The sequence below is a fragment of the Sceloporus occidentalis genome, unplaced genomic scaffold (genome assembly GCF_023333645.1).
Source record: "Sceloporus occidentalis isolate IW3139 unplaced genomic scaffold, rSceOcc1.0.p SCAF_15, whole genome shotgun sequence".
NCBI classification, from domain to species: Eukaryota; Metazoa; Chordata; class Lepidosauria; order Squamata; family Phrynosomatidae; genus Sceloporus; species Sceloporus occidentalis.
The window spans coordinates 3,481,417-3,509,298 of NW_028316995.1; the positions used below are offsets into that span (position 1 = coordinate 3,481,417).

Sequence of the window (27,882 nt, forward strand, 5' to 3'; positions counted from 1 at the left end):
ACAGGTTTTTTTTTACCCATTAGTAACTAAACATAGATCAAAAAAGTAGACCTAAAACAGAAATTTGGCTCAATGGTAAATGGCAATGGAGCACAAGTCCTGAAACCCAGTTTTTCTGCTGAAGATGTGTCGCTGATGATTTGAGTTGGTAATATAAAAGTAAATAGCCTAATATGAAAAAAATATATTATTTTGTCAAAATCTTTTCCCGACATTTCATCTTAAAGTTAACAAATCCCCAAGGTATTTTATTTCTAGCAGTCCAGAACATAGAACGCCGCTATAAAACCCGCAGAAGGTCCAGAGAGATCCGCGCCTGTCTAACGTCGATGCTCATCACTTTGACTTCTACGCGCTCCCCGGGGCCAAGTCCAAGGCTTCTCCTTCTCTTTTCTTTGGAGAGCTTTGCCTCGGTTATAAATCGCATTGGAATTAATCCTGCTTTTCCTACACCAATATCAACAAAGACCCCAAACAAAGTAGCATTTTCCACTTTCCCGGTCAGGACAGTTCCAACGTTCAAATCTTCAAGGCAGACAATGTTTGTTTTGAAGTCAGGTTTGTCAAATTCTGTAAAAAAAAATAAAATGAAAGTGTTAGCTTGTGTCTTAAACAGTATCTACGACATAAAATGTGTGATTTTCAAGTATAGGAGCTTTCCAACAATCATTCATGGATAGACCCTTGTCACCTAAACTGCGACAGTATTGCAAACGAATGCTTTGGATCTGTGCCCCATTTATCGTCATGTGGAACCAGATGTAGACAAACTATTATCCACCTCATGGTGATGCCATGATCTATTGGTCTCTATATACTTGCTTGCAATGGCAGATACAGTTTCCATTTTATTGTAATTTCCATTTTATTATTCATCCAAATTCTGCATTTTTAGTATTAGATGCTTTGAACACATACAACACACAAAAACATCCTACATGTTTCTACACGAGCAAAACTAAACCCTGAAAAAAAATGTACACTGTTTTTATTAGATTAATTTGCTGTTTGCATTAAGCAATACATTCTACATATTTAAAGGTGCTGTTCTATTTAGAGAAATCATTAGTTTTTGTATGTAAAGGAAATAAACCAGCAGATCTGTCATCTTATTCCTTCATATGAAGCTTTAATTGCATAAAAAACGACACAGAACCTTTCAAGTGCTTTGATTTCTATGGCAACAATCTATCAGTGCCTGCTTTTGTGTCACATGACAATTCAGTGTTCCCGGAGGAAAAAAATGGACTTGATTAATTAGTCTTGTGTATTCAGCAGCAATAGGAATGATTTATTTAACTATGAAAGTACTAAAGTCAGTAAGAGTTGGTAGAACAGAACCTACCCAGAAATGTATAAAGCTTTACTTTAAAAATACAGAATTAAGATAATGAAGTAAGGAGCGCATTGGGATAACGGTTACTCCAAACACTCATTTTTATGTGTACAATATGGAACACCCCAATATGAAACAAGTCATTTTTGTGGTCAAATGACTACATACACAGGAAATGAATCCAAATCTGAAAGTAAATTGCATGCCATATAAATTGTGGCTCAAGCAACGCACTTATTAAATCTAGCCTTCAAGACATCTAGGGGCTGTGGTTAACTCATAACACGGCAAACTAAAGGGGAAAAGAAGGAACAAAAACTTTCCTCCCAATGATCAGCGCTAAGAGGCGGATGAATTATTAGTAATGAAAATGAAGAAATGAAAATTTGGATGGCTTTCTTCCAAGATTTTTTCTGACAAGTTAAAGAATAAAAGAGTTAAAGAGTAAAACTAAAGAGGAACGGTCTCCTGCAATAACAACTACAATTGTATTGAGTACTAAAATGTTTCTAATATTCAATTTTGAAATGTTTCATATTTACATTTTTCAGGACTCCGTAGATTCTTTATGGCACTGCTAATGAAGTCCATTCCTCCACAGACTTTCACTAGTCAGAGGGTCTAACTGGGTGTTTAAGACACAGCCATTCTTTGTGTACCACAGACAGCATGATAGAGAGTCAGGGTGTTTGTCTATTACAGGGGCGTCCAACCCGCGGCCCTTCAGCTGCTGCAGGACTACATCTCCCATAATGCTCTTTCAGCTAAGGACCTGGCTGAGGAGGATGGGAGATGTAGTCCTGCAGCAGCTGGAGGGCCGCAGGTTGGATGCCCCTGGTCTATTAGATTGGGCTAAGATAACCGAGCTACAACACATACATGTGGCTAACATGTAGCTGTCTGAAAGCATTATAATATGGAAAAACTAGAATTGTCTTAACAAAAGCAAACAGCAATAATTTTTAAAACATTGTTATCTCATATTATTAATACGATTTGGTGCGATTGTCTCTAATACGATTAATGTGGAAAGAAACAAAAACACTTTGCGCCTAAATTTAAATACCCCAAACTTTTTTAAATGGCAGTAACGTGGTTATCATCTGTAAGCCTCGTTTGCTTTGATCACGCATGCTTATTAAATACCCGCCTTGCTGCGATATAGAGTTTCCTGGAATCCTAGAACACAGGGCCGGCCTTTGGGGTGTGCGACCTGTGCGACCGCACAGGGCGCCACACTCCAGGGGGCGCCGCCGCCACCGTAGCGTACCTAGCGGCGGGGGGGGGGGGGGGGGCGAGCGGCCCCCCGGTGCCGCTCATCAGGGGGGCACCCGGCACCCCTCCAGAGACGGACAGTAATGTCCGCCGCTGGAGGAGCAGGCTCGCAAGGGAGCGGTATCGGAGGTCTTTAACAGACCTCCGGCTCCCTTGAGTGATTTTAAGCCGGTTCAAGGATCTCCCTTGAAGCCGGCTTAACATCACTCAAGGGAGCCGGAGGTCTGTTAAAGACCTCCGATACCGCTCCCTTGTGATCCGCGCGGCAACAGCTGCTGTGCGCCGGGGTTTGTTGTCAGATCCCGGCGCACAGCACTGAAGCCACGCCCACCGCTGTCCGTGCCCTCTGACCCGGAAGAAGACAGAAGAACTGAAGAAGAAGAACGAAGAGGAGGAAAAGGAGCTGTAAGGAGAAAAGAGGAAAGGTAGGAAAGCATTCAGTGAGAGTGGATTGGTATGTGTGTGGATTAGTGTATATATGTGTGGATTGGTATATACGTGTGGATTGGTATATACGTGTGGATTGGTATATGTGTGGATTGGTATATATGTGTGGATTGGTATATATGTGTGGATTAGTATGTGTGGATTGGTATGTGTGTGGATTGGTATACGTGTGGATTGGTATGCGTGTGGATTGGTATGCGTGTGAGAGTGATGGGTGTTATGCTGTACCATTTCCAATGTCTTTTTCATGATCTAATTATGCTCTAAAAGTACATCATAACTCCCATCACTCTATACTGTTCCATACAGTGGCAGAGCTGGGAGGCAGAGGCCTTGCACCCCCACCGCAGGACTCCTGAAAGGTAAGTGAACTTCAAAGAGGGAAAGGGTAGATAGTTAGGAGGGCGTATATAGGGAGAAGGGAGTGAGACAGGGGAAAGGGGGTAGATAGGGAGAAGGGAGTGAGAAGGGGTAGATACGGCAGAAGAGAGTGAGAAGGGGTAGATAGGGCAATCATACTCCTATCATGCCAAGTCTGCGAGTAAATCCTGGAATCTGGGTATGCCTGGGCATGATAGGAATGTGATTGCTGTTAATCATATATATATATGATATGTATAGACTTGAAAACCGAAGTTGTTTGTGTGGTTATTTGGAAAGTCCCTGGAGTGCCGGTAACTATTTTTGGACTTTATATATAATATTATTTAATTGTTTTCTCCTATTTTGGTGTGTTACTTACTTTAAATAAAAGTGTTAGATTTTTTTATGGTGTTGGGGGGGTCATATTCGGTTTTGGCCAGGTAAATGCTGCACTTTCGGTTTCAGTCCAGAATTCGTTTCGGTGCATCCCTACTACTAAGCCAGACAATTAAGTGGTAGGCCTAGACCACATCAATGTTTGGCGTAGTATATAGTGATTGGGGTTTTGTTACAAGTTTTTATTCCTTTATTTTTTTGGGATGGGGGGGCGCCAGAGGAGTAGTCCGCACAGGGCGCCAGAACACCTAAGGCCGGCTCTGCTAGAACATACACATTGCCTTAAAATGAACAGGATCACAATGTGGTGATGCACACCTTACATTTCTTTCCAATTTTTACCTGTGCGGATATCGAAGCTTTCAGACTGGGAGAGACCATCGATGATTAACTGTAACGTTTGTACTGTTGTTTTAAGTTGATCGGCTACTCCTTCCACTCCTTGTTGCTGTATGAATCGGTTAACGCTAGCTTGGATTCTTTCTGTGCCAATGTCATTTGTGTTACATCCTACAAGAGATAAAAACCTGAAAAGAAGCAAAACACAAACTAGTTATGAAGAGCATGAAGATAGTAGTTATAATACAGTTTATCGTTAAGTCAACATTCCTTTAGCATGAATGTTTATGCGGGCTGCGTATATTCTTCCTACTATACCTCTCCAACAAGAAAACGAATAGAACCAAGGACCCCACATAGTAACCAGAAACACCTATACTTATGTGTATGTGTGTGTGTGTGTATATATATATATATATATATATATATATATATATATGTATAATACACACAATATATATGTATAAAGGTTTTAGTAAACAATAATTCCAGCCAAGGTCAGACTGGGGATAAAAACTGTCCCTGTTACTTAAGACCAGGACTCAATAAATTATATATGTACAGCCGCCTGGATACACGGTCTTACACTCCTGCAGCACGAGGCTAAGTATATCCAGCCGACAGACGCACGCTGCCGGACGAGCAGCAGTAAAATACGGTTAGTGATGTTATTGGACCCTGACCCTCTGGGTCTGATTCCAGTGAATTTGCAGGCTATTCACAAATATCCTGGAAATTAAACAAAATTATTAACAAAACAAAGGGATGTGCTTCCCTTTCACAATATCAGTGTGTGTTTGTATGTAAGTATATTTGTGTATATGTCTGTTTTATACTGTTGTAGGACCACTCAACCATGGAGTTGTGATACAAGATTTCCGTTGCTACGCCATGAAAACTCACAAGTTGTACAGATGTAAGTGCATACCAAGAAAAAAGTTTAGTTACTTTCACAATATAGACTGATCTTGTGACAAAAACAACACCCAGATCTGCTCCAGGGGTGATTCATTTGGGTTCTACACATTCTAGCCAATAGAAAGCGATTATATAAATGTATTATATACCCTTGTTCTAGAGCACCTCCTGTAAATTGCTAAATATTTTGCAGAAAACAGTTGTCACTCAGGGTAGCAGAGGATGATCTAAAATATAACTGTTATTTTATTACTTGGTGTTTGTTGTCTGGCTTCAAAGTCATAGTTAATACAAATGAAAAATATTAATTAGGAGGCCAGCGGTTGCAATGCTACCAGAAAGCGAACAGGCAAAGTTAACAATGGCCTATAATATTGCCAAAGCCTACGCACCATGAAGCTCTAAGGATTCTTATCTGGCCAAATATTTTCTATCCCATTTTGACTTCAACAAACAAGGATCATGTGAATAAAGTCGAGGAAAGGGAAACGATCAATAGACCGTTCAGGGATAATGCATTCTATTGATTAATTCTATTTTTAAAAGTCATTGCAAAGAACAAAGTCAAATGATTGTTTTTAGGATAACTCTTAAAGAATAGTCCAATTACAAAAACAATGGCACACCTAGCGTTCGTGAACAGAGACCAGGGCAGTTAGGTTACCTTACACTTAAAAGAGATACTGCTATTTTAAATAGCAACTTTTTCTTAAGCATTTAGTCTATTTGTCTGTATTTTCCCCCATGTAATCGATGCGTCGATTGCCAATCTATATCAAGCCTCCCTTTGCCTTCTTTGTGTTATTACACAGCTAATAGTATAATACTATATAGTATAGTATATAGCATAATAAATAATACTATATAATATAAAATAGTATTAAAAAGGGCCGTATTATTCCAAGCACTTCTACAAAAAAGTGTAAAATTAAATCTTTTATATTGCATGTTTTTATGTCATCTGTGTGTTTTGGGTTTTTTCTTTGAAAAATTTAATTTTTTGTCGCTAATCTTGATAATCAGTGATTTTAGTAATTTTCAACAACTTAATAAATTTCTATAACTGCAAATGTCATAGAAGGGTTAAAACGAGGCATCCTAATGTGGTCAGTCTCAACTACTGAGTATTTTCAAGTAACATGATTCAAGAGTAAACAGTATCATCTGTTACAGTAAAGCAATGTGATACCGCATTACATAGTACATACTGCTCCAGCACCCAGAGATTGATAGAAGTGCAACACTATCACTTACCAAACACAACACAAAATCATTATTTGCTGTAACGCAAAATAAAAAATGCATGGATGCTAAATAAAAAATGGGTAAGAATAAGACAAAATTGATATCGCTGAATAATATGCTACAGATAACATATCAGGATTTTCTTCATCCTCCTATAAGGGTGGCTGAAATTAAAGCATTAGAAGAAAATCAAGGCATGTATATATATATACACCAAACCGCCACGTGCGTCATATCACCTGCTGAAAAGAACAAAGGATGGGGCTCTCCAGATGGTATTTTTAAAATGTATTCATTATCATTTATGTATAAAGCACGAACAATATATAGACTTGAACAATTAGAAGGACAAAGAACATTTTCCCAGCTTAAACAAATTTAAAATCTACATAATAGGAGATTTGGCACAAGACTTGTCCTGATGAGATCAGTGGGGTATTTAGTTAAGGCGCAGTCCAAGGCCTGACCCAAGGAAGCACCCCAGCCATCCCTCGTGACTTACCCTCGCAGCCGCTGTCCTCTGTGCCGGGCGCCAGAATATTGTGTCATTTGCTGGAATTCTGCCTAGTCCGGTATATGTAACTGGATACTATATAGTCTTGTGTATGAGTATTGACTAAATGATCTAAGGAGCCATCTGCCTTTTAGGATGGGATCTCCAACCTCAGAGCCCTCAAAGGGTCATTTAAAATCATTTTAAGGAATCTTCCCGCATTTTATTGTACTATGAGCTGTACTATTGCAATAGGGACTTAAAGTGGATTAGGAGGTGTCAGCGGTCCAGCACACAGCTGGTACAATCTGGGGTGAAAATGCAGAGAAGACTTCAAATGAAGCTTGCTGCGAGGAATAAGTTATTTAGCCGTGGTGTTATGTTCTTCTTTTAGTGCTCTGAAAGGTATGGATATTTATGAGAGTTTCCTGAAGGTTAAAGTAGAAGATGCCTTTTTCGTTGTTAAAATGCAGAGGTGATCATAAGGGAGGAGTGTGCATTAGATCCCAAAGAAAATCACGAGAGGTATTCGGGAATAAGCTAACACAAATCTGTAAAAATGGCATCGGTCACGCATCACGCCGCTGCTGCTCACAGTCCAGAAAGACTTTTGTATGAAGGAAGTACTAAGAAGCCTTTTACAATAAATGGTGGAGGGATGGCTTTACTATGACTAGGGCACAACAGTTTAAATTGAAACACTTACCAGGCTTTCTGTTATTTGGTTCTATCGAACTAGATCAAGTCCTAAACTCGGCAGTAAATTAAGATTTACAGGGATTAACTGATCCCAAAGTGATCTACTGCAGAATCCTGGGAGCTACACATGCGCTTACGTACGAGCGAAGACATCTTTATCATGGTAACGCACCTTTAAATGTTGTTGTGTTGCGTTTTAGGCCACTGGGTCTTGTGAGATGAAAAAAAGGAACGGCTACATGTTTTCTGTTAATTTTATTACATTTTTCAGATTTCACAGGCTGTAAACTCAGACACAGGGACTTAACAGCACAGATGTCTTTAAAGCCTGGGACTGAAGTAGCAATTTACTTAAAACCCTCATACTCATCTATAAAAAGAAAAGAATTGCAATAAAACAAACGGCAACACTGAATCTCGAGTTGTGTCCCCTACAGCCAAACGCTCTCCCAAATCACTTACTGCATTTATTAAAAGGGCTGGTGTGCTTTACTTGGTACCATCAAAGTACATTTTACTGAGATTTTATAATATTGATAAAACACAAATCATGAAGGCTTGTCAACTCCATACACCAATAAGATAAGTAATTTGTAACTCTGTCACATCGCGAAAGGAGCCACAAACGTTAAGCGATTATAGAAAAGGTTACTTACAAGATGCATTTAGGATTACGGACTGGCTGGTGAAGAAATGAAGCTTGTAACTGGAGAACTAAAAGCTTAATTTTAAAATAACCTTTGATCTTTAAAAGTAGGTGTCTATTTTTATTTACAACTAAGGCACCAACTACTATATATCTATTCATATAAATAATATAAAGTATATTAACTAGGGATGCACTGAAATGGAAATTCTGGACTGAAACTGAAACCGAAAATTCAGCATTCACTTGGCTGAAAACCGAAAATGACCCCCCCCATACCTTTGAAAAAAACACGTATTCAAAATAAGTAACGCACCAAAATTGCACACAAAAAAATCAATAGCCATATTAATATATATATATATATATATATATATATATATATATATATATGTTAACAGCAATCTCACTTCCACCATGCCCAGGCATACCCAGATTCCAGCATGTACTGGCTGACTTAGCAATCACACTCCTATCATGCCCAGGTTCTAGCATGTACTGGTTGCCTGGACATGATAGGAGTGTGATTGCTGTTAGCAATTATATACTTACGTTAAATAAGTGTGGTTAACACCACAATTGGACAAAAAAATCAACAATAAATAATATATATATTTAGGATTGCCAGCAGCAATCACACTCCTATCATGCCCTGGCAGCCAGTATATGCTGGAACCTGGGCATGATAGGAGTATGATTACAGCCTCCCTATGCCATGCTATCCCCCCACACACTTACACATCCATGCTATTACACACACACTCATTCATATACTCATATTCAATCCCTTAATCACACATACTTGCTCATACAGAATGCATGTGGAAGGGGGAGAACATTATTATTTAAAGGGAACACTGCTATAATTTGCCTTAACCTGCATTTGATGACCTTAGTGTCCGTTTAATGAGTGGCCGTCAGAAGAGGTCTGCAGCTTGACGGTGTAGGTGGCATGCTTGACATGTCTTGTCTAGCAGCATCTAATGAGCTGGGCACTGAGTGAAGAGGATTAGTTTCTACTAAGCTCCATCACATTGAAGTTTCTGTTAACACTGCGGTGAAAGGTTCTCAGCTGTTACATACACCTCTTTCTCAACAGCCTAATGCTGCCAGGACCTAGAACTCAAACAATACTAACATGAGCGATTTCAAGATCAGAGAAACATCAAGGAAAGCACGTACCCCACTTGGTGCCTTTAAATTGGGAGAAGCAGGTCGTCATTATAACAGTTTATTAGCTAATTTTAATCAAAAGAAATATATAGTTATAATATAAAAAAAATGAATGGAAGACATCTCCGATTTATTCATAGAAATAAATTATATTAGTGGGGTTATGTTCCTGGTCTCTGTCTGTTATCCAGATTTCATATATGACTATGTTTAAAATGTTTAAATAATTATATTTAAAGCATTATGTATCTATAATACAAGGAACAGTATATCTTACTAGTTACAAAATAATAACAATTAGAAGGCAGTCCAATACAAGTCTCAGTCTGCAGGATGTATCTTGAAATCAGGGCTAAAATGTATATATACAATTAAAGTGTGAATTTGTTGAATCTCTGTAAAAAGAGTGCTTGATGATCTCGATATTACTTATATGACCGAAACGTGTTCCTTTCTAACAGAAAAGCGTGTTACTAAAATGAAAGTAACATGTTAGCAGCTGAAATGACTTTTTTAATGGTTCAGCTCCAGGCCTTGGTGTGACTTACCTCACCGCAATACCATACGACTCGGGATGAACACAAGTTTGATCCAAAGGATTTGGTTTTGACGCATTGTTTGCTGCTGATTTACTGGCTTTCTTGTTGGGTTTTGCATTGGGAACCTTGGCCAGCGGTAGCCCAATACCACCAGAACTTGAGGCTTCACCTTCTGCTTCCCTAATAAACACAAACAATATGCTTAAATCATTCTTTTATGGAATATCGCTTGGAACCTCCCCATGATACTACGGTATTGAAAAATAATATGGGTTTACGTAATTTTAATTGATTGCTTTCCACAATAATCTTATACATCAGAAAAAACAAAAGGTCATATGTAAAAGCCATTTGGTTTTATAGATGAGCTTCAAACAAAACTTTTGCAACCATACTCTAGACAACTATTTTTATCTTTATTTTTTTTTAGTTATTATTTATCTTTTCAGCGGTTTTATATCAGCTGATTACCTGCAGAAGCCTCTGATGTATTCTTGGTTAATTCGAATGAATCCCGCACACTGTTGGAAGGACTTCGGACCCAGTCCTTTGACACTCTTGAGTTGCTCTCTGTTGATAAAAGGGCCGTTCTTCTCTCTCCATTCAATTACATTCTTAGCCCTCGCTGAATTCAAGCCAGCAATATGCCTAAACAGAGACATAACAGTTATGTTAAAGCCTGTTTTATCATCAATTATAAAGGAGAAAGGTTGTTCTGATTGTGATTATCATACTGCTCGGTTAACAGCATCAGTTTTAACATACACCGGTTTAAGTGATTAACTGTTCTTTTAAACAGCAGTAGAAACACTGGGAAGGTAAATCAATGTCTTTCATGTAGGGTGATTTCATGTGTGAATAGCTAAATGGTATTTTGTCAAACACAATATAGTTACTCAAAATCATATCAGGGAGTAGTGTGATGAGGCGCAGGTTCATGGGAAGCACCACGTTAAATGTTAGTGCAGATGTTAGTGGAGATTTCTAATGAGCACCAAGTAATAGTGCTATAATGTGTAGGTTTCTAGTAAGTGCCAGGTAGAGATGGTACCACCTCAAAAACATTTTCAGGCTCTAGTGTACCGAGGACTACACTTTTCATCTGTACCAGGTACGATTTCTTATTTATCAGAATTTAGTAATAGAGCATCAGGTTAAAATGTATAGTTATACAGGAGATGAAATGCTATAGGAGAGTATAGTAACAGCACCGCAAGCCTAAAAACACACTGATGATGGTAAAGAACACCATGTCCACCAGAGCTTACACTCTAATTCAGAACCATACAAATACATTTACTATAAAACAGTCTATATGACACACTATGCATTTTATGGTATTTAATTCCTGACATGATAATATGTGTTCCCTGTTAATGTCTTTTTCTAATTTCTTTTTAATCCTTTACTGCCAACAGAACAAATTTAAATGAAACGGATTGTTAAATAGTATGCATGTAAAGCACTGAAAACAACGGCTAATACTGCTTGCCGCGCAGAAATACAGTCACCGCCAAATGAATAACCACCAATATACAAAAGCACTGCACAAATAGCATTATCTTCTGCTTTAAAGAGAACCGTCCAAGCAGCAGGTGACAGCGCACGGGTATTGCCTGCGTTCGGTAACTCTTTCAATTCAGACAGATTTAGTTAATGCTTCTTGCGGCTGAACATGTACCTAGCATATCCAGCCATCCGAGATATGAAGCAGTTAATATGTTAGGAGAAGCGGAGGCATTTATTTTAAGGCCACAGATTTAAACATAAAGCAACGCACAACTGTACAGTGTTTACCTTAACAGGGTTTCCGAGCAGATGTTTATATCGACTCCCACAAAGCTGACACACTCCTCCACCACACTGTCCAGGGTGGCTTTTAACAGGACCTGCGAGACATCATGCTGGAAGAACAGGGGGATGATTAAGTTAAACATTGGATATGCTCAGACCTATTAAATATATATATATATAGTAAATTTAGGCTGAACATGTCGTCACTGTATAAATGGCTTATAAATGTATATGTGTCTTGTAGAAAAGCAATTCATTTAATGCTGTGTTGCACCCTATGTTTTGCGTGTCCTCAGTAGAAGGTCAAGATATTTCTGTGAGCTTTACACCGTTAAAGTGATTTGATCAAGATCAGCCTGTTTCATTTGGGACTTTGTGGCCTCTAATTATATAAAAATGACAAGGTATCACATTTTAGGACAAGAAAACTCATCTACACATTGTGCTGGAGAATCTCCTATGAAATGCATGTGAAGAGTTAGAGCAAACAGAAGGTTTTGTATCTATGCTGCAAACTAGCTACAGTGCTGTGAAAACGTATTTGTCCCTTACCGATTCCTTCTATTTTTGGATATTTGTAACACGTTATTCAACTAATTTTAATATGAGTTTTTAAATGATGATTTCATGTATAGAAGAGGGAAAAAGCTATCCAACCCTACCTGGGCTTACATGAAAAAGTAATAGTTTTAGTTACTAAATCATCCAATTAACTCAATTTAATTGATAATTGTTTTTAATTTCACTTGAAATACACGGGCATGATTACTGCCAACCCTGTTGAATCTGAACATCAATTAAATAGAAGTAGAGTAAAAGGTCTCAAAAAGCAGCATATGATGCTGCAATCTAAATAAATTAGAGCCATTTCTAAGGCTTTGGGGGTTCCAGCGCACCACGGTAAGAGGCACTATCTATAAATGAAGGAAATGTGGAACACTGGTGAACCTTCCCAGGAGTGGTCAGCTGACCAAACTTCCTCCAAGAGCGCATCGACGACTCATCCAGAAGATGAATAACCCATAATAACGTAAAGAAATGTGGGCCTCACTTGCCTCACTACAGCATTCTACAATAGGAACCTCACACCAACAATCGAACACGTTGGTGGTACTGTGATGGTCTGGGGCTGCTTCAGGAACTGGGCGATTTGCCATAATTGATGGAGCCATGAATTCTGCTCCCTACCAGAAGATCCTGAAGGAGAACGTCTGGCCATCAGTTTGTGACCTAAAGCTCAGATGCAGTTGGGTTATGCAGCAGGACAACAATCCGAAGCACACAAGCAAATCCACCTCTGAATGGTTCAAAAGAAACAAAATAAAGGTTTTGAAGTGCCCGAGTCAAAGTCCTGAAGAAGAGCGGCCAAAATTAATCCGTAGTGATGTATAAAAACTCATTGCCAGTTATCACAAATGTCTGGATGCAGTTATCGCCGTCAAGTGTGGCACAGCCCGTTATTAGGTTTAGGGGGCCAAGTACTGTTTCACATGGGTGGTATAAGGTTTGATATTTATGTGTGAATATGTGTGAATGGCATGGGGGAAAAAAAGACAAACATGGATGCCTCCCAAATAGACTGAAACAGTAAAAGCATGTGAACTGGTGGCACTTGCCCCTGCAACACCTTTTCCTGCGCTTGCTCCTGGTCTAGAGCAGCTTCGATTTCAGAAAAATGATTGGATATGAGGATCAATATGGTTAAGATTTTAATCTTTAGGGGGAAATCATGTATGTGTGTGTGTGTATATATATATATATATATATATATATATATATATACACACACACATACATACATATAAAAAATGAAACTTAAAAAGATACGTTTAATTATTTATCTGGATTTTTACAAGAAAAGAAACATACCTTACATTCAAAATCTGCACAAAGTGTATAACAAATTACCTTCTCATCTATTAAAATTCTGAATGATGTGTAAAGGTATTACCAACTGGCAGGGCTGCAAGCACTTTTCAGAATAAAAGATTTTAAATATAATATTTATAAGTTGCTCAAAAAAAAACCCCAAGAAAACTGATGAAGACAAGAATATATTGCACTGTGGTTCAACACAGACAGACTTATGTGTAATACCAGCCACTGTCCGTTGGATTTTAATGAATAATCACAGCTACAATCAGAGAAATTACTCTTATTCCAAGGTAACCGTACACATAAGAAATCTTACTTTAAAACACAAGAATTTTTATGATCAGAGCAGAGTTAAAGATTTTCAATTAATCTATCTGCGTTTCCCCAAAAAGCAAGAAGAATGAATAAAATAAAACGCATCACGTGTGTTATAATCACAATAAATAACAGACTGACTATTAATAACATTTATTTTATACGGGCCAAAAGAACACATTGTTACGTTTACATGTGTTTATTAACCTCCACAAATAGTTTCGATGTACCCAGTCCCGAATTTCCTGGCAATGACATACGATCCGAGAAACAAAATTTATTTTGACAATGTCTAAATATCACACAAAGTCGAGTCTCCATCATCAGAATATCCTTGCAACACCTGTAAACAACTGCATTTCACTGTCTGTGTCCCAGCGTCTTCCTGAAAGGGATTCACGTGTCACTCAACAAAAGATGTTAATAATGGCAATGTCAATGTTTACGAGCCGGTGGAGCGTGAAGAAAGCTCTTTTCCTGTCTACCCGTGTTCCACAGTCTAGAAAGGATTTCAGCGACAACGCAACTTTAAACGCGGTAGAACCTGGCGTGATTAAAAAGGCAAATAATTGGCTACCTGCCCGTTCGCTTCCAAAAAGGAGTCTATACCTATTACAAATATTTGGATTTAATACAGATTCATACTTTTCTGACTTCTTCCCAGACTGTACTTTGGCAACGTCAGAACTTGTTTACTGCGGTAAAAGGAATCGGGTCTTTCCAAAAAGCATTGTGCTCAAAGCACAAATCGGTAGTAAGTGGGCAAAAGTTTTAACCGTGTGAGTTCTTGATGGGCAGACTACCCACTACAGAGACACCATTTAAAACGTACTTCTTAAAGAACTGATATTACTCATTCTTCTGCCTCGCAAACTCGAATCATTCACCATATCTTAATAAGGCTACAGTAACATCTTCAAGACGAGACCACGATTATTTAGATAAAGGGGTTGATTCTTTAGGTATTTATGCTTGAAAAAAGAAAAATGCTTATACCCCAAAAAAGCGATAGGCACGCATAGGCACAGAGATGAATATCCAATGTAGACTAACTAGTATAATATACTTAATGCAGGGCTTGACAAATTTGTTGTGAATCTAGGCGCCAGGATTGTTTTTTTAAACTAACAGTTGGTTAGGAGTGATCGGATCATCATCAGCCCACTTACTAAACTCACAGCATTTGACCTGGAAGCACCCTGGACTTTCAGGTCAGTGCTGTTTTTTGTTGTTTTTATTTTATTTTTTATTGAAGGGGTTAACGCTGCACTGTCGCTCTCATGGAGCGATAGGGCAGCAGGGGAGGGTTGGGGCTGGCCTCCACACTCATGTGGAGACCAAACAACCCTCTCCCCCTGTCCCTGAAGCTGCCTCTGGCAGCTGGGACGCAATTGCTGGTCTATAGACCAGCCATTGCAGGAGGGACTCTCTGATGACTGCTGTAGGCTTCCATGCCTACAGGAGTCATCACAGGGCTTGTGGGGGCTCCTTTTTGCTGTTGCTGGCCTGCAGCAGAGCCCCGTACAAAACGGAAATTAACATTTTATTTTATTTTTTATTGGAGGGGAGTTAACACTGCACTTTCGCTCTCATGGAGCAATCAGGCACCTTCCCTGAAGCTGCCCCTAGGAGTGATCTCAGGCTCGGGGGCGGGCTCTGAGTGGCTGTGCTGTCTGCCCAGACTCCTGGGCAGACAGCAGCAGCAGCGCCCCCCGTGGTCACAGGCTGACAAACACCTAGGCGCCAGGACAAAATTCAAAATCCCATGGCGACCTGGCGTCTGGGATTTGTCGAGCCCTGACTTAATGAGTAACAAAAAAATATCTGTAGAGATAAAATTCAGACATACAGTAAATTGGTTAATAACAAGCCTTCATTTAATACGGGCAAGTCAAAGATGGTTTATATGACACAGGAATACCCCCCAAAGTTTGCTCTGTAGAGTCTTGCGTGACAACATCATTTACTGATAAATCCAAACTATACATTTTCAATCTCTCTGGGGTTATAATAATCCACTGACTATTAACATTTATGTTTTACTGGTGAAAAGATCACATTGTTATGTTTACATGTGTTTATTAACCTGGGATCTACACAAGAATACCCCCCACGGCTTTACTTCTCCTTTGGGGCACAAAAGACTCTCGGCATCATGAGAAAGTAACTCACTGTACCGAGCAGCTACACCCAGAACCTCTGGAGATCTAGAGAGCTCCCAGGTGTGCCTAACATGACAAGTTCTTCAATGTAAAGATATATAAACATAACCGCATGTTATACTGAACACGGGAGCGTCTCAATTAATTTTCGGCCAAAGGTGCCACCCCAGCTGTTACTGAACCACAATTCTTAACATTCTACGCTATAGCTGGTTGACCGATCATGTAGACAAGTTGAAGTATAAACCATAAAGAGCTGAAGGTAGGCTGAATTTAGAGGAATATCATATATGTGGAGATTAACAGCGACGCAACTGAATGCCAAATTCCTGACTTGGGATCTCTTCTTCAAATGTTGGGCAATTTTCAGCCCACTGATGAGCAGGTGTTGAAGCCGGGCTGCAGATCAATAGCTGATTTATGTCAAGGTCAAAAGCATAACTCGGGATCTTTTCTTAAAATAGTTAACCTTTTTGATACTTTACACATTATAGAGGCCTAAAGTAACTCAGTTTCCCAGCTTGCATTAGCAGCTTTAAATCATTGGTTAGCACAGGTGTTTCTTGTATACACACAGCTTCCAATAATCGGGCAAAATAAATGGTCTATTCATTCACAAACCATTAAAAAAAATCTGTTCTGAAACCCAACTGTTATAAGAATGGAAACGTGCTGAATGGAACAGCGTAACAAGGAACGGTGCTGAATGGGTCGGTACTGATAGAAATGAATCCTGGGAACACTCCAAAGACAAAAGTACATTTATTTCTCATTTAACTTTACGCCACTGCAAACACTGGATGCGTATAACGTTATAAACGTCTTATAAATAAATAGCAGTCACCTTTCGAGGTTCGAGAGAAACAGCACCTTGATTCTTCAGCAATGGTGAAGTGAATGCTCCCTTCCCTAATTTCTTTATCAAAACCAACAGCCAGAGGGTATAGTGCAGGGGAAGCAAAGGAAATACCAAGAACGCAAGAGAGTTTGATGGAAAGCATATGCAAAGTCAAATAAAGAAAGTTTCTTCTCCTGCGAGATATAAGGTATCCTCTTTGTTTTGATTGACATGTGGCAGTTCAAAGGAGCAATCACGAATGGCACATGGCGAGTGACCCATGTCAGGCACACACCAGAAGACTACACACGGAAAGTTAATGTCATTAGCTCGAGAAGGAATTCATCTTGTGGCAGAAAACATACCTTGTGCTTCAGAGATGCCTTCAAATATCTTACAGCAGTTTAAAATGTTCTCCACATCTGCATTTTAAGTTGTGTTTTGTGAAGGTAAAGAGTGGGTCTAAGCACAACTACTGTTCTTAAAAACGTCAAGAGCTAAACTTAATGTCGGAAAGGAAAATAAACGTAAAGGTGCCGTTCCCCTTGGATAAAGCACTCTCTGGAATGTAGAGCTGTCATTTTATTATTTACTATTAAGGTTTAGTCACAAAAAAAAGGAAAAAAAACAAGCTTTTAAAGCTTAAAATGTTCCTGGTTAAAAAAAACAAACCAAAGCCAATTTTTTTATTGATTAAATAAATGATTTCTGGGAAGGGTTTTAGCATTTCACATTAAATAGTGTTTTAGATTTTTTTTTTTTTTAATAAGAAGCAACCCTGCCTGTTCCAAATGTGTACTGGACCTCTCCAAAGAATTAGTTGTGAACAGACTAAATGTCCTGACGGACATTATTTTTTTATTATTTAAAATAAATCACCTGTTTTCCATATGCCATTTTTTTCCCCTCATATATTAGTGATTCGGATCAATTCTGGCAATGTGATTGGGTGTTTCTGTAGCTCCAATTGAACTCCAGATAATGACATCTACATACCAGCTTTACAATTAAAAAAATGATTATACCAAACACCTTGACACAAGTGAGAACCTAAAAAGAACAACACCTAAACATTCATACTATATATAAAGAACGCCCAAGATAAGTTTAACAAAGCATACGCCCTCAAGCCCCTGTGTACTTAAACTTGAGTTCTTGGTCACCATGTGCGTACGTCATCCATTAGGTCTTTGTCCTTATTACTAGGGGTAATGAGAAATTCATGCGCAGCTGAATGCTTACATTATGCTGGAGTATATTTGTAAAAGACACAGAGTTCAAGCGGCATAAAAATAAAGTAGATCTAATATTTATACTTACTGCATTTAAGAAACAGAAGCCAAGCACGGCAGGAAATTTTAATGTACACATACATCCATGAGACGTTATACTGTGTTATTAATAGTTATTATCTAAAATAATATATTTATATATATATATATATATATATAAATATCTATATCTATATAAAAATATATACATACATATATATACACACATACACACACTGCCTTAAAAAAAAAAAGCATGTAGGAGCAAGAGAGAAAAGCTTAGAAGAAAAATGCATCAGTAATATCAGTAAATTTGATAACCAGCATTAAAATTTCACATTGTACACCGCTGCGGAATATGATGGTGCTATATAAAATAATATATATATATATAAAGTTGCGGTATCTTTGCCTCCTCCCATCCCCCATTTTTGACACATTCGTAAGCTCGACCACATCTGGAAAATCAACAAGTGAATGTGAGGAAAGCTATTGTACTAAGACCTAGTAAAATACTTCAAAGGCCGATAATACCAGGTACAGGCTACTCTTCCACTCCAAAGAGTGATCTCTTGTATTTTATAAATCAGAAAAACAGCGAGCATAACGTTTTCGACGGATGTTATTTCACAAGCCTGTGGTAACAGCTGTCATTTATTAAACTCAATAAACCTGAAAAATGACTGAATAGCTTAAAGCGCAAAACCAGAAGCCGGAGCAGTGGCTCAAAAGCCCACTTTTGTAGCACTGTCAGCAGGGCCGTTGTTAGCTAATTGAAGGTAATTTCACAGGCATGAGAAATACAGAGTTTATCTTGGGCAATAAATAACGGATTGGCACCTCTGTGGGTCAGGCGTGACAATGATTTTATATGAAATCAAACAAAACTAAACACAGGTTGGCCTCTTTTCTGCAAATTGCACGGAATGGCTGGATTTATATAATAATTATGACGTGACAGCACTGATCACTGAGTATGGAGTATATGGAGTATGGAGTACGTGTACGAGTGCATACAAACCCTGAAAATTCTATTACTTCTATCAATATAGATATTTATAAAAGGGAGGTTATTTGGTCCTAAAAGGTATCATTTTGGATTTTCAGAATAATGCATTAAAATGGTGGTGGTTTTAAGGTGAACCCAGTTAATTGCTTGTTCCAAATTACACATATATTGAACTTTCAAGAAAAGAAGCTCTAACAGCATAAACAAAAACCTAAACTGTAAACCTAAGATTTTTTAAAAATGATTAAGAAGTAATTGAGTTTGATTGGATTCCATTTAAAAATGCATTCTGTGTAAGCGAGATAGAATGGGACTGGTTACTTTCTACAATGTGCTTTTCATCTAGAAATCTGGCAAATCTTATTTCTACATGCAATTCCTACACGTACCTATATAACAGCTTAAAGGAGAACTCCAGTCTCATATCATCTTAAATGCATTTTGCATGGACCCCAGTGTAGTTTATGGTTCATACATTCTTTAGTTGCTGGAGTTGTGAAACTTTTCTCATTTAACTCCTCCCCTAGCTGCCTCAACAGAAAGCCGTGAGCATTCGTCAGTACACTTCTTGCACATGCTCAATAGAACTCCCATTCTAGTCAAAGGTAGTTGAGCGCCCATTAAAATCAAAAGGAGCAAAAACAGCCAGTCACTTGTAGGCTACCATAACACTGATGTTTTGTTAGATACATCCAATTGGCTGAAGCTTTAAGGACTTCAATGGGATATGCTAATGCCTACTGGTTTCAATAAATGCAGCCAAGGAAAGAGTTAAGTCTCATATTCTTACAAAAATCATGCAAAATATACTCCAACATGCATTAAAAAAATTGGAGAACTAGACAGTACCTTTAACAATGACATACACAACCAGGTACAACTAAAGCTTCAGACATTCTGGATAATAATTCCAGAACGCAGATATCCAAAAAAGCCAATTTCACATTGTGGGAGCTGGATAACCAAAAAGGAAAGAAATCAGACATCAAGAATATTTCAATATTTATGTGTAACCGACAGGTAAACAAGTGTGAAAACGTAATCAGTGACAAAACTGAATGCCGCAGGTGCAAGCCTTTAAGTCATTAAGGATGCATTTAATGTGTGAATAAATTATGCCACCTATAGAAAACCAATTTCAAATTCTATATACCTTTATTCTCTGCTGCCAATCATTGAAAAGCTGTTTTCAAATGGACAACCCTTTAATGTAATTTACATGCACGGAATACAACCACAGGAACATATCACCAACTAGGTCAAGGGCAACGATTAAAATAATTATTACGTAGAAAGCATGTTAGGTTAAATCTCCGTTAGATCAGGTTCAAAAACGCATGAAAAGTTTAAGTGTTAAAAAAATCTCTCCGTGGACTTTGTGGCGTTATTAAATTCAGATGCAAGACCCTGTTTACATTGGACAGCCCCCAACAGCAGAACAAAGTCAGTCTTGTCTTAGGGCCATAAGTGAATTCTACAAGTTAACAGCTATTCATGAAAAGCTGCCATTTCAATGTGTCAATCAAAGCCGCGCATAAGTGGCAACTCCCGTAGATATAACCAGCTGCAGGTTCCAAAAACAGGGGGGTTTTTTTGTTAAAAAAAAAAAAAAATCAAAATGAAAACACAAAAGATGTTTGAATGGAACCTTCATTCTTTTTAATTTCTGAAACATTAGATGGCCAATTTTTCAACATCAATGACATAAAAAGGAGGCTACTTTGCAAATGTCAACGTGGAATAATATTTGTGTAGGTCGGTAACTGAAAAAACAATTGTTTCTCTAAAACATTTACGATAAAAGTGTATACATCGTGTAACGCAAGTATCGTGGAATATTTTGGAATTCGAGGAATTTTATTTTTAAATTGTATTTTACAACGATTCTCAGTTCTGGGTTCCGATAAGACTTTACGTGCTTTATATTACAGTACAGGCATATAACGCCAAAATAATAAACTCTTACGAGTATATGCTTAAGGGAGCATATATAAACCAAGCATTTTAATATAATAATAATGCTACAAAGAACATTATACACAGCATTACAAAGAATCTCCAAATCTCATAAATGATATTTAACATAAAATAAAAATATATAACTGTGTAAATGTCTCTAAATATAGAAATTAGATATTTTTACTTTACTGTGAGGGGGGGTTCATATGCCACCCAGTTCTATAAGTATAATATGGGAGCAGTTGTCTTATTTTCCTGTTCCAGGATTTGTAATAATTACAACTTATTTCGGGTTGAAAAGGCCACCCTGTTTGCCATTTCCACCTGAAGGAATCACAAGGGGTGCTTTCTGAGGAACCTCGAAGTCAATCGACCTGAGTGGGACTTAAAATGAGCCCTGGCACGTTAACAGCCCATAAATCATAGGTGTGCGGAGGGCACAAAGCGTAGCTCGCACCGTGTTTATCTGCACGCTATATTATTAAATGGGCCACCTGAGTTCCATTAAAAGTACTGGTGCTGGGTAGGAGGGGGTATTGAGCGCTGGGTCACTTGGCATTTGCCCCATGTGCCTGACGCCCAGTCTGGGTCTGATCTAAACTTCAACACTGCACTGTGACCATAGGTTTCATCCTTACAGCTCACTTTAGTAATGTTCATTTTCATATATCCTGCTTGTGAAACATACTATAGTGACTGAAACATTGGGCAATTCACTTCTGAAGTAAGTAATCTTAAGTATCTAAGAAAAAACTACACAAATTATTTTCTGGGAGATATTTCGCTCCATAGACTGAAAGCTTGTGAGCCATGGCCCTCTATGTATTGGTTCACCTTAGTCTGTAAATCCTAATTTTATCATACCCTTATATGTATGAACAATAAAAAGCGCTGCATAAACAATCGGTGCTATATAAATAAAAGATTATTGATTTATAAAAGAGCCATTATATTCCGTAGCGTTGTGCAATAACAACAAAACAAAGGGTTTGTGTTTCTGTTTTAAAGATGCGAACATAGATTATAAAAATTAAAGAAAATATTCTAAAAACATTCTTAAACCAACAGACTCTTAACGCAAGTGGATACCTGTGATTAGCCTGTTAAACATGTGGAAATATCTTGTCTTTATGGAAACCTGAGTAATCTCCATACATTTTCTTAAATTAGGAGAAAAGCATGATTCGGGCAATATAATCTCAAATAATTACCAGCATCTTCCTGGAAGTAGAGTTCATCCTCGTGGTAATGGATGTCAGTCGATGAGTGGGGAATAAAATGTGCTCGTACTTTTTTTCAACTAATTAATTTAATATGGATGGCTAGAGCTACGAGCAATGACACAAAGTCACACTCGGCATACGCCCAAAGCTAGTGAGATGAAAAATAAGCAAAACCATAAAGAAATCTACAGTGATATTCTATAACATGTCCAATACACTCCGTGATAGATAAGGGGTATCCAAACATGTCAACACACAGCCTTGGCGGAGAAGTCAATAGTCTTAAACATGGCTCTAGCTTGTAATTTGGGGAAAAAAGAGGGACTTCAAATAAGAAAACACATTTTTTGGAGCTTTATCCATGTAACCCTAACCTAGAATAGACAAAGTGTCCATTCCTGGACACCAGTGTCTTGGACGAGGCCTGTGGAAGTCATTGTTGCATATGGAGAACTTAGTCAAATGTCCTTCAAAAAAGAATGTTACTGCGTAGCCCTGCCCGTGTATATTTACTGTTCACTGGCCATATGCAGGGGTATGTAGAAAACTTTCCCATTATAGACATTTACACTATACCAAGGTACAAAATAAAGGAGGATACATTAAAGAAACAATCCTTTTTTTTTTTTTTATGAATGAACCTTTGCTTCACTAATCTCAGCAAAATATGACAGGCACCTTTGATAGTAACCCATTTTACAGTGAAACACGACGGCCAATTGACATCAATTGATATTTCTGGAATGTCAAAACTATATTGGAAAACCCAAATCTAGTACATAAGATAGCATTTAAAAATGCAGTTATACGCACTTTACTGCTGCGCACCTCGGTGGGAATTACCGGCTGATAATGCAAACAGATTGTAGAAGAACTTCAACATGATGATCAGTGTCCCGCGTTTCTGAAATGATGTATGTAGTGATTTGATGTACGTATCATATGTTTTTTGTTTTTTTTTATAACTGCAGGATTTACAAGCACATTATTCTTTCCATTAGGATTAAAAACCTCACTGAATAGCAATTTGTGAAAGAATTCAAGCAGGGCCCGTAGCCCAGAACTCTGACCTCTGATGAGATGCTTGGCAGAAATAACTTCTAGGTCTTCACACAACATCTGGTACGAATTAGATTCTCTGAAAAAATAGCCCCCGTGCTGTGGAAACTGGTATTCACTTGGCTTTGTCTAAGTTCGTTTTGACTGACTTTAAGACTAAGAAAGCCAAACGCGATAGGATGACTGTCAGTTATAATAGGACTCTTGGTGGCCAAATGTTATTTATACATTAGTGAGCATTGTCTGGTCTTATTTTCTTATGTGTCATGTTTTTGCCATTACATGGTTGCTTTCCTAAGGGTGTTTTACCGTGTTAACCAAAACGAAATTACCTAGTCAAATACAACACCCAACACAGCCCAAGGAAATCTAGACTCTTGGCAAATGTAAATCAAGAAACTTAAGTTACTTCTTGCACTTATAGTGATTAATGCAATATAAAGAGTTTTTAAAATGAATGAACAAACATGGCCAGGAGAGAAATTGCATGGCCATATGTCTTGTGCTGGGTTAATGTGCCAACTGCGTGTACTGAACAGCTACACATTCCATGTACAGAGACTGACAAGCACCAGATTCATCTTAGGGACAAATGTTGCACGCATGATATACGGTGCAGACACATGACAACGTTTTTTTAAGACTCAGGCACAATGCAGGTCAGTGTGCACTCAAAATACGTCTTGGACCAAATCAATTATCTTTAACACAAACAATTCTATTCATTTTAGGTAGGACGTTTCTCAGTTTATAGCACGTAGACTAGTTATGTAAAGAATGCACTGGTGGCTGTGACAGCTTTTATCATATATCAGTACACGAGACAGAGCGGGTTCTACTTATTCTGCACATGGTACATTTGCAGCTAACAAAACAGAAGGAAACATGAATGAGATGAGATGATAAAATGATTTCTATTAGATGGTGGGTTAGGGAGAAAACCCAGATAAACAGAACTATATTATTTTATCCGACACCTATGTAGCTGTAATTCTAATGTTAATTAGTCTGAGTTTTGATTTGTTTTTTTTATATATAGGCTTTGAGATTCCTTCTGAAAGGGAAACCTTGACCCTCATGACCTAACAACCTGGATAAGGTAACTGAAAACCCTTGGTCTTGGTGGCAATTCAGGAAGACCCTTCACTGCTGGACAATGTCTACAGCTACTGATGGCTTCATAGTAAGCCGGTGAGAGACCCATACAGTGTTAGGGTTTGTTTAAGAAATTACACTTAGAACCTATAAGTTTGCCAGGCAGTTTGGGAATGCTCAGGGTGATTGACAAGCCACTGGTTCTTTTAACTTCTTGGCGGTGGTGGTGATAGCATCTGGCTCCACCTATTCCCCTCTCTAGTTCAACGTGTTGCCCACTGCCCATCATTAGCTCTGATGCGCTTCATTCCAGCCTCTCTAAGTCCAGCTCTACCCAACCATACAACGTGGGTGGGGGAAGTTCCCAGGTATGCTCATGAAAGACTCTGTAGGCTGCATCAAGGTTACATAATCCCAGCTGGACCACCATGCTTTAAAAACATGGATATGTGATCAACATTGAAGATTAACATAATCATGCCAGATGCCACCCTCACCAAATTAAGAAAGGGTAATGTAGTTTTCACTCTGTACTTTAGCCTGTGGAATAAGGGGCAAGTGACATAACATACAAACCATCTACTAAGCCACAAAAACATAGAACCTTTATACACTAAACTTCAAAAATAACAAACATAACAGGGGATTGAGTTAAAGCCTAGACTGACAGATCTCTATAAACCTTTTTCAGCCCGAGAAAAATATAATTTTCCCCGTAGGTTGGAAGTTCACTTTTCAGTAAGGTTTTCACATCATTTTAGGAACCATATCTTGGATGGCCAAAAATAAAGACAACATTCATTTGAAATAAGCCCGAATTATTTGCAGTTGAGCGAACGTATATTTGTTTTGATTTAAGGTCTTGCGAAGTTGAGGCTAACAGGCCGAAGAAAAATATTAAACTATCTATAACCTTGTGTCAACATATGATGCTACTGGGAATGGTAACAGAACTAATTTTCCAAGGAAAATTAATTACTTATGACTTGCAGTTGTGAAAGCAAACAGCGTAAATCTGGATTAGGTGGCTTTTAATTTCTGCTTGGAGTAGCTATTAAATTGATTTCATATAAATCATACTATGTAATGGAAAGCAGGACGCAGATGAAATCTTAGACAATGGCTGACATACAAGAAATTGTATATTTGTGTAGTTGATTGAGAGAAAGGTCACAGATATTAATAATTATCTAATAAAACACGATGTTAGTTTCTAAAACAATATTTCTTATATTTGCTAAAAAACCTTGATTGTGGCCAGAATAAAAATGAAAGTAAAACTCTGCAGGGCGTCGGGTTTTCTTGATAGACAAGACTGACGCTGTATTCGAAGATGTGTATACAGTATTGTCAGTCCATCCCAGAAGAGCAGTAGGCAAGATGGTTAAACGTCCCATCTAATACAGGTCAAGAAGAGAACCGTATCAGATGCAATATTGGTGCGTATTTATTACAATATTTTGTGTTAAGTATATAGCGATAGAAACTGATGGCATTAAATTTCCATGTTTTATGTTGTTTTACGTATATAGCGCCAACAATTTACGTGGCGCTTCTAACAGGTTGGAAAAAGACACAATTAAGTCCATCAGGTTCAATCTTGTTGAAGAAGGCAAAAAAAAAAACACCTGTATATTCTACATACATTATACAGTAGTTAAGCATATGTGACCAAACATTTTTATAATAATCCAGTAATCATTTAAGGGCTTGAAGTTCAGTTGTATTTTTATAACTCCTTGGGTTTCAATCAAGTTTTATTTAATAATGTATAAAAAAATAAAAAGTATATTCAGGCTTCTGCCACTAAAATGATCCTAATAAATGTGTTACAGGCATATAAATTACTGACTTGTATGTCATTTAATGTCTTAAACTTAGAAAACTATATCAGCTCATATTTAATTATGATTTAAAATGATTCTTGAAAGGGATTGTGGCTTGACTGCAGAGGGTTCCAAATAGGTCAGGAACCAAGAAAATATGATTATGTATTTTTAATGTGTGTTTCTGGAATTGATGTGCATTGTCTCACCCACTCATCCAAATATTTAAAGTCAAACACTTGTTGGTTTTGTAATGTCTGGCATACGGTCATCTTGGCACAACAAACCACAAGCACATTCCATCCTTCTAATGGCACTAGCTTTGTGTAGCCTGAACATGCCAACACAACACAGTATTTAAAGTACATTGCATAGTGTTCTGAAATAAAAGCCCAAAATCAGCAAATATAAAGAGTCATTCTTTTTTTGTTCTAAATTAAGTGGGCATTCCACCCCCACACTTTTACCACATTTTATGAAATCCAGTGGGATGTAAAAGCCGTCTTTAGGGGAAGTGCCATGAGCATAAAATACGGTGCTGTATACCGTAATGCAGATTACCATTGATGAAAATTTGGTTTTATTTCATTTTGTTCCAATAAACCTCCTTTTCTGCAGACCTGAAGGCTGACATTGTAGTCCATCATCTGATATTTTGAGTGATTTGCCATGCTACAGCACCACAGCGTGCCATTTATTATTACCTTTTATTTATATAGCGGCAAAAATTTACACAGCGCTTAATACAATACATATATTCAAGGGGTAAGACCAGACGAGAATTGACAGATGAAGATAACCCGATATATAAGGTGGAGAGAGCCCGGCTCGCAAGTTTACAATCTTGAAGACATTTCCTGATGTCCAATGAAATCCTTCCCTCCATAGACTTCATTAACAGGATGTCCGCATCATAGGTACTATGATAAGGAGTCAGGGTGTTTATACTATCCAAAACTAGAACTCTTTATTTAAGAAAACCGCACCTTTTGTTAAAATGTATTTTTAATCTGATGTAAGTGATAAACAAAAAATTGGTTGGGGTTCCCCGCCAAATATTTCATGACTGCTCTTCCTACCACCTTGTATATCCTTATATCCATATAGTATTTTGTATACAGCTGTACACTAGAGCTGTAAATCTAGAGTTGGCTATTTCTAATTACAAAAAGCTACTGAAAATGTGTGAGAACCTGTGAGTTGCTTCTTGTTGACCTCAATGGATACCAATGGGAACTTGTTGACCAGCAACACAACGGGGCACTTTAATTTCACCAGACACACAACCAGCAGGAAAACTGAACTCTGATTGATGACGGTTTCATCCATCCTAATTCATTAATGTTCATGTGTAGTGGACAATATCTGAGCCTGGAAAACCATAAAATTATACAAGGGGACTCCAAGCACCTGTATGCAGATTAAAGCTACACGAAGAGAGTTCTCGTCAACAAAGTATACGGAACAGGAGCATCGATTTTGACGCTAAACAGAAAAAAAAGTAATCTCTGACACCTTGACATTGACACCTGCCACGTTTTCCCTTATGTAAATCCTTGGGACACCCTGGTGTTTGATGCAGTGATG

The 27,882-nt window shown here is 38.0% G+C and overlaps 1 protein-coding gene across 1 annotated transcript in view; it reads right to left on the reverse strand.

The window, feature by feature from the left end:
- Positions 1 to 280: 280 nt before the first annotated feature.
- The window catches only part of LOC149303152 (S1 RNA-binding domain-containing protein 1-like), a 69,578-nt gene continuing 41,976 nt past the window's right edge, over positions 281 to 27,882 (reverse strand). Inside the window, exons 17-21 of the mRNA XM_089481354.1 lie at positions 11,667 to 11,773; positions 10,341 to 10,517; positions 9,879 to 10,049; positions 4,160 to 4,344; positions 281 to 570 (exon numbers count right to left, since the gene is read on the reverse strand). Of these exons, the coding sequence (XP_089337480.1) occupies positions 281 to 570; positions 4,160 to 4,344; positions 9,879 to 10,049; positions 10,341 to 10,517; positions 11,667 to 11,773 (930 nt within the window). The remainder of the gene's footprint in view (positions 571 to 4,159; positions 4,345 to 9,878; positions 10,050 to 10,340; positions 10,518 to 11,666; positions 11,774 to 27,882) is intronic.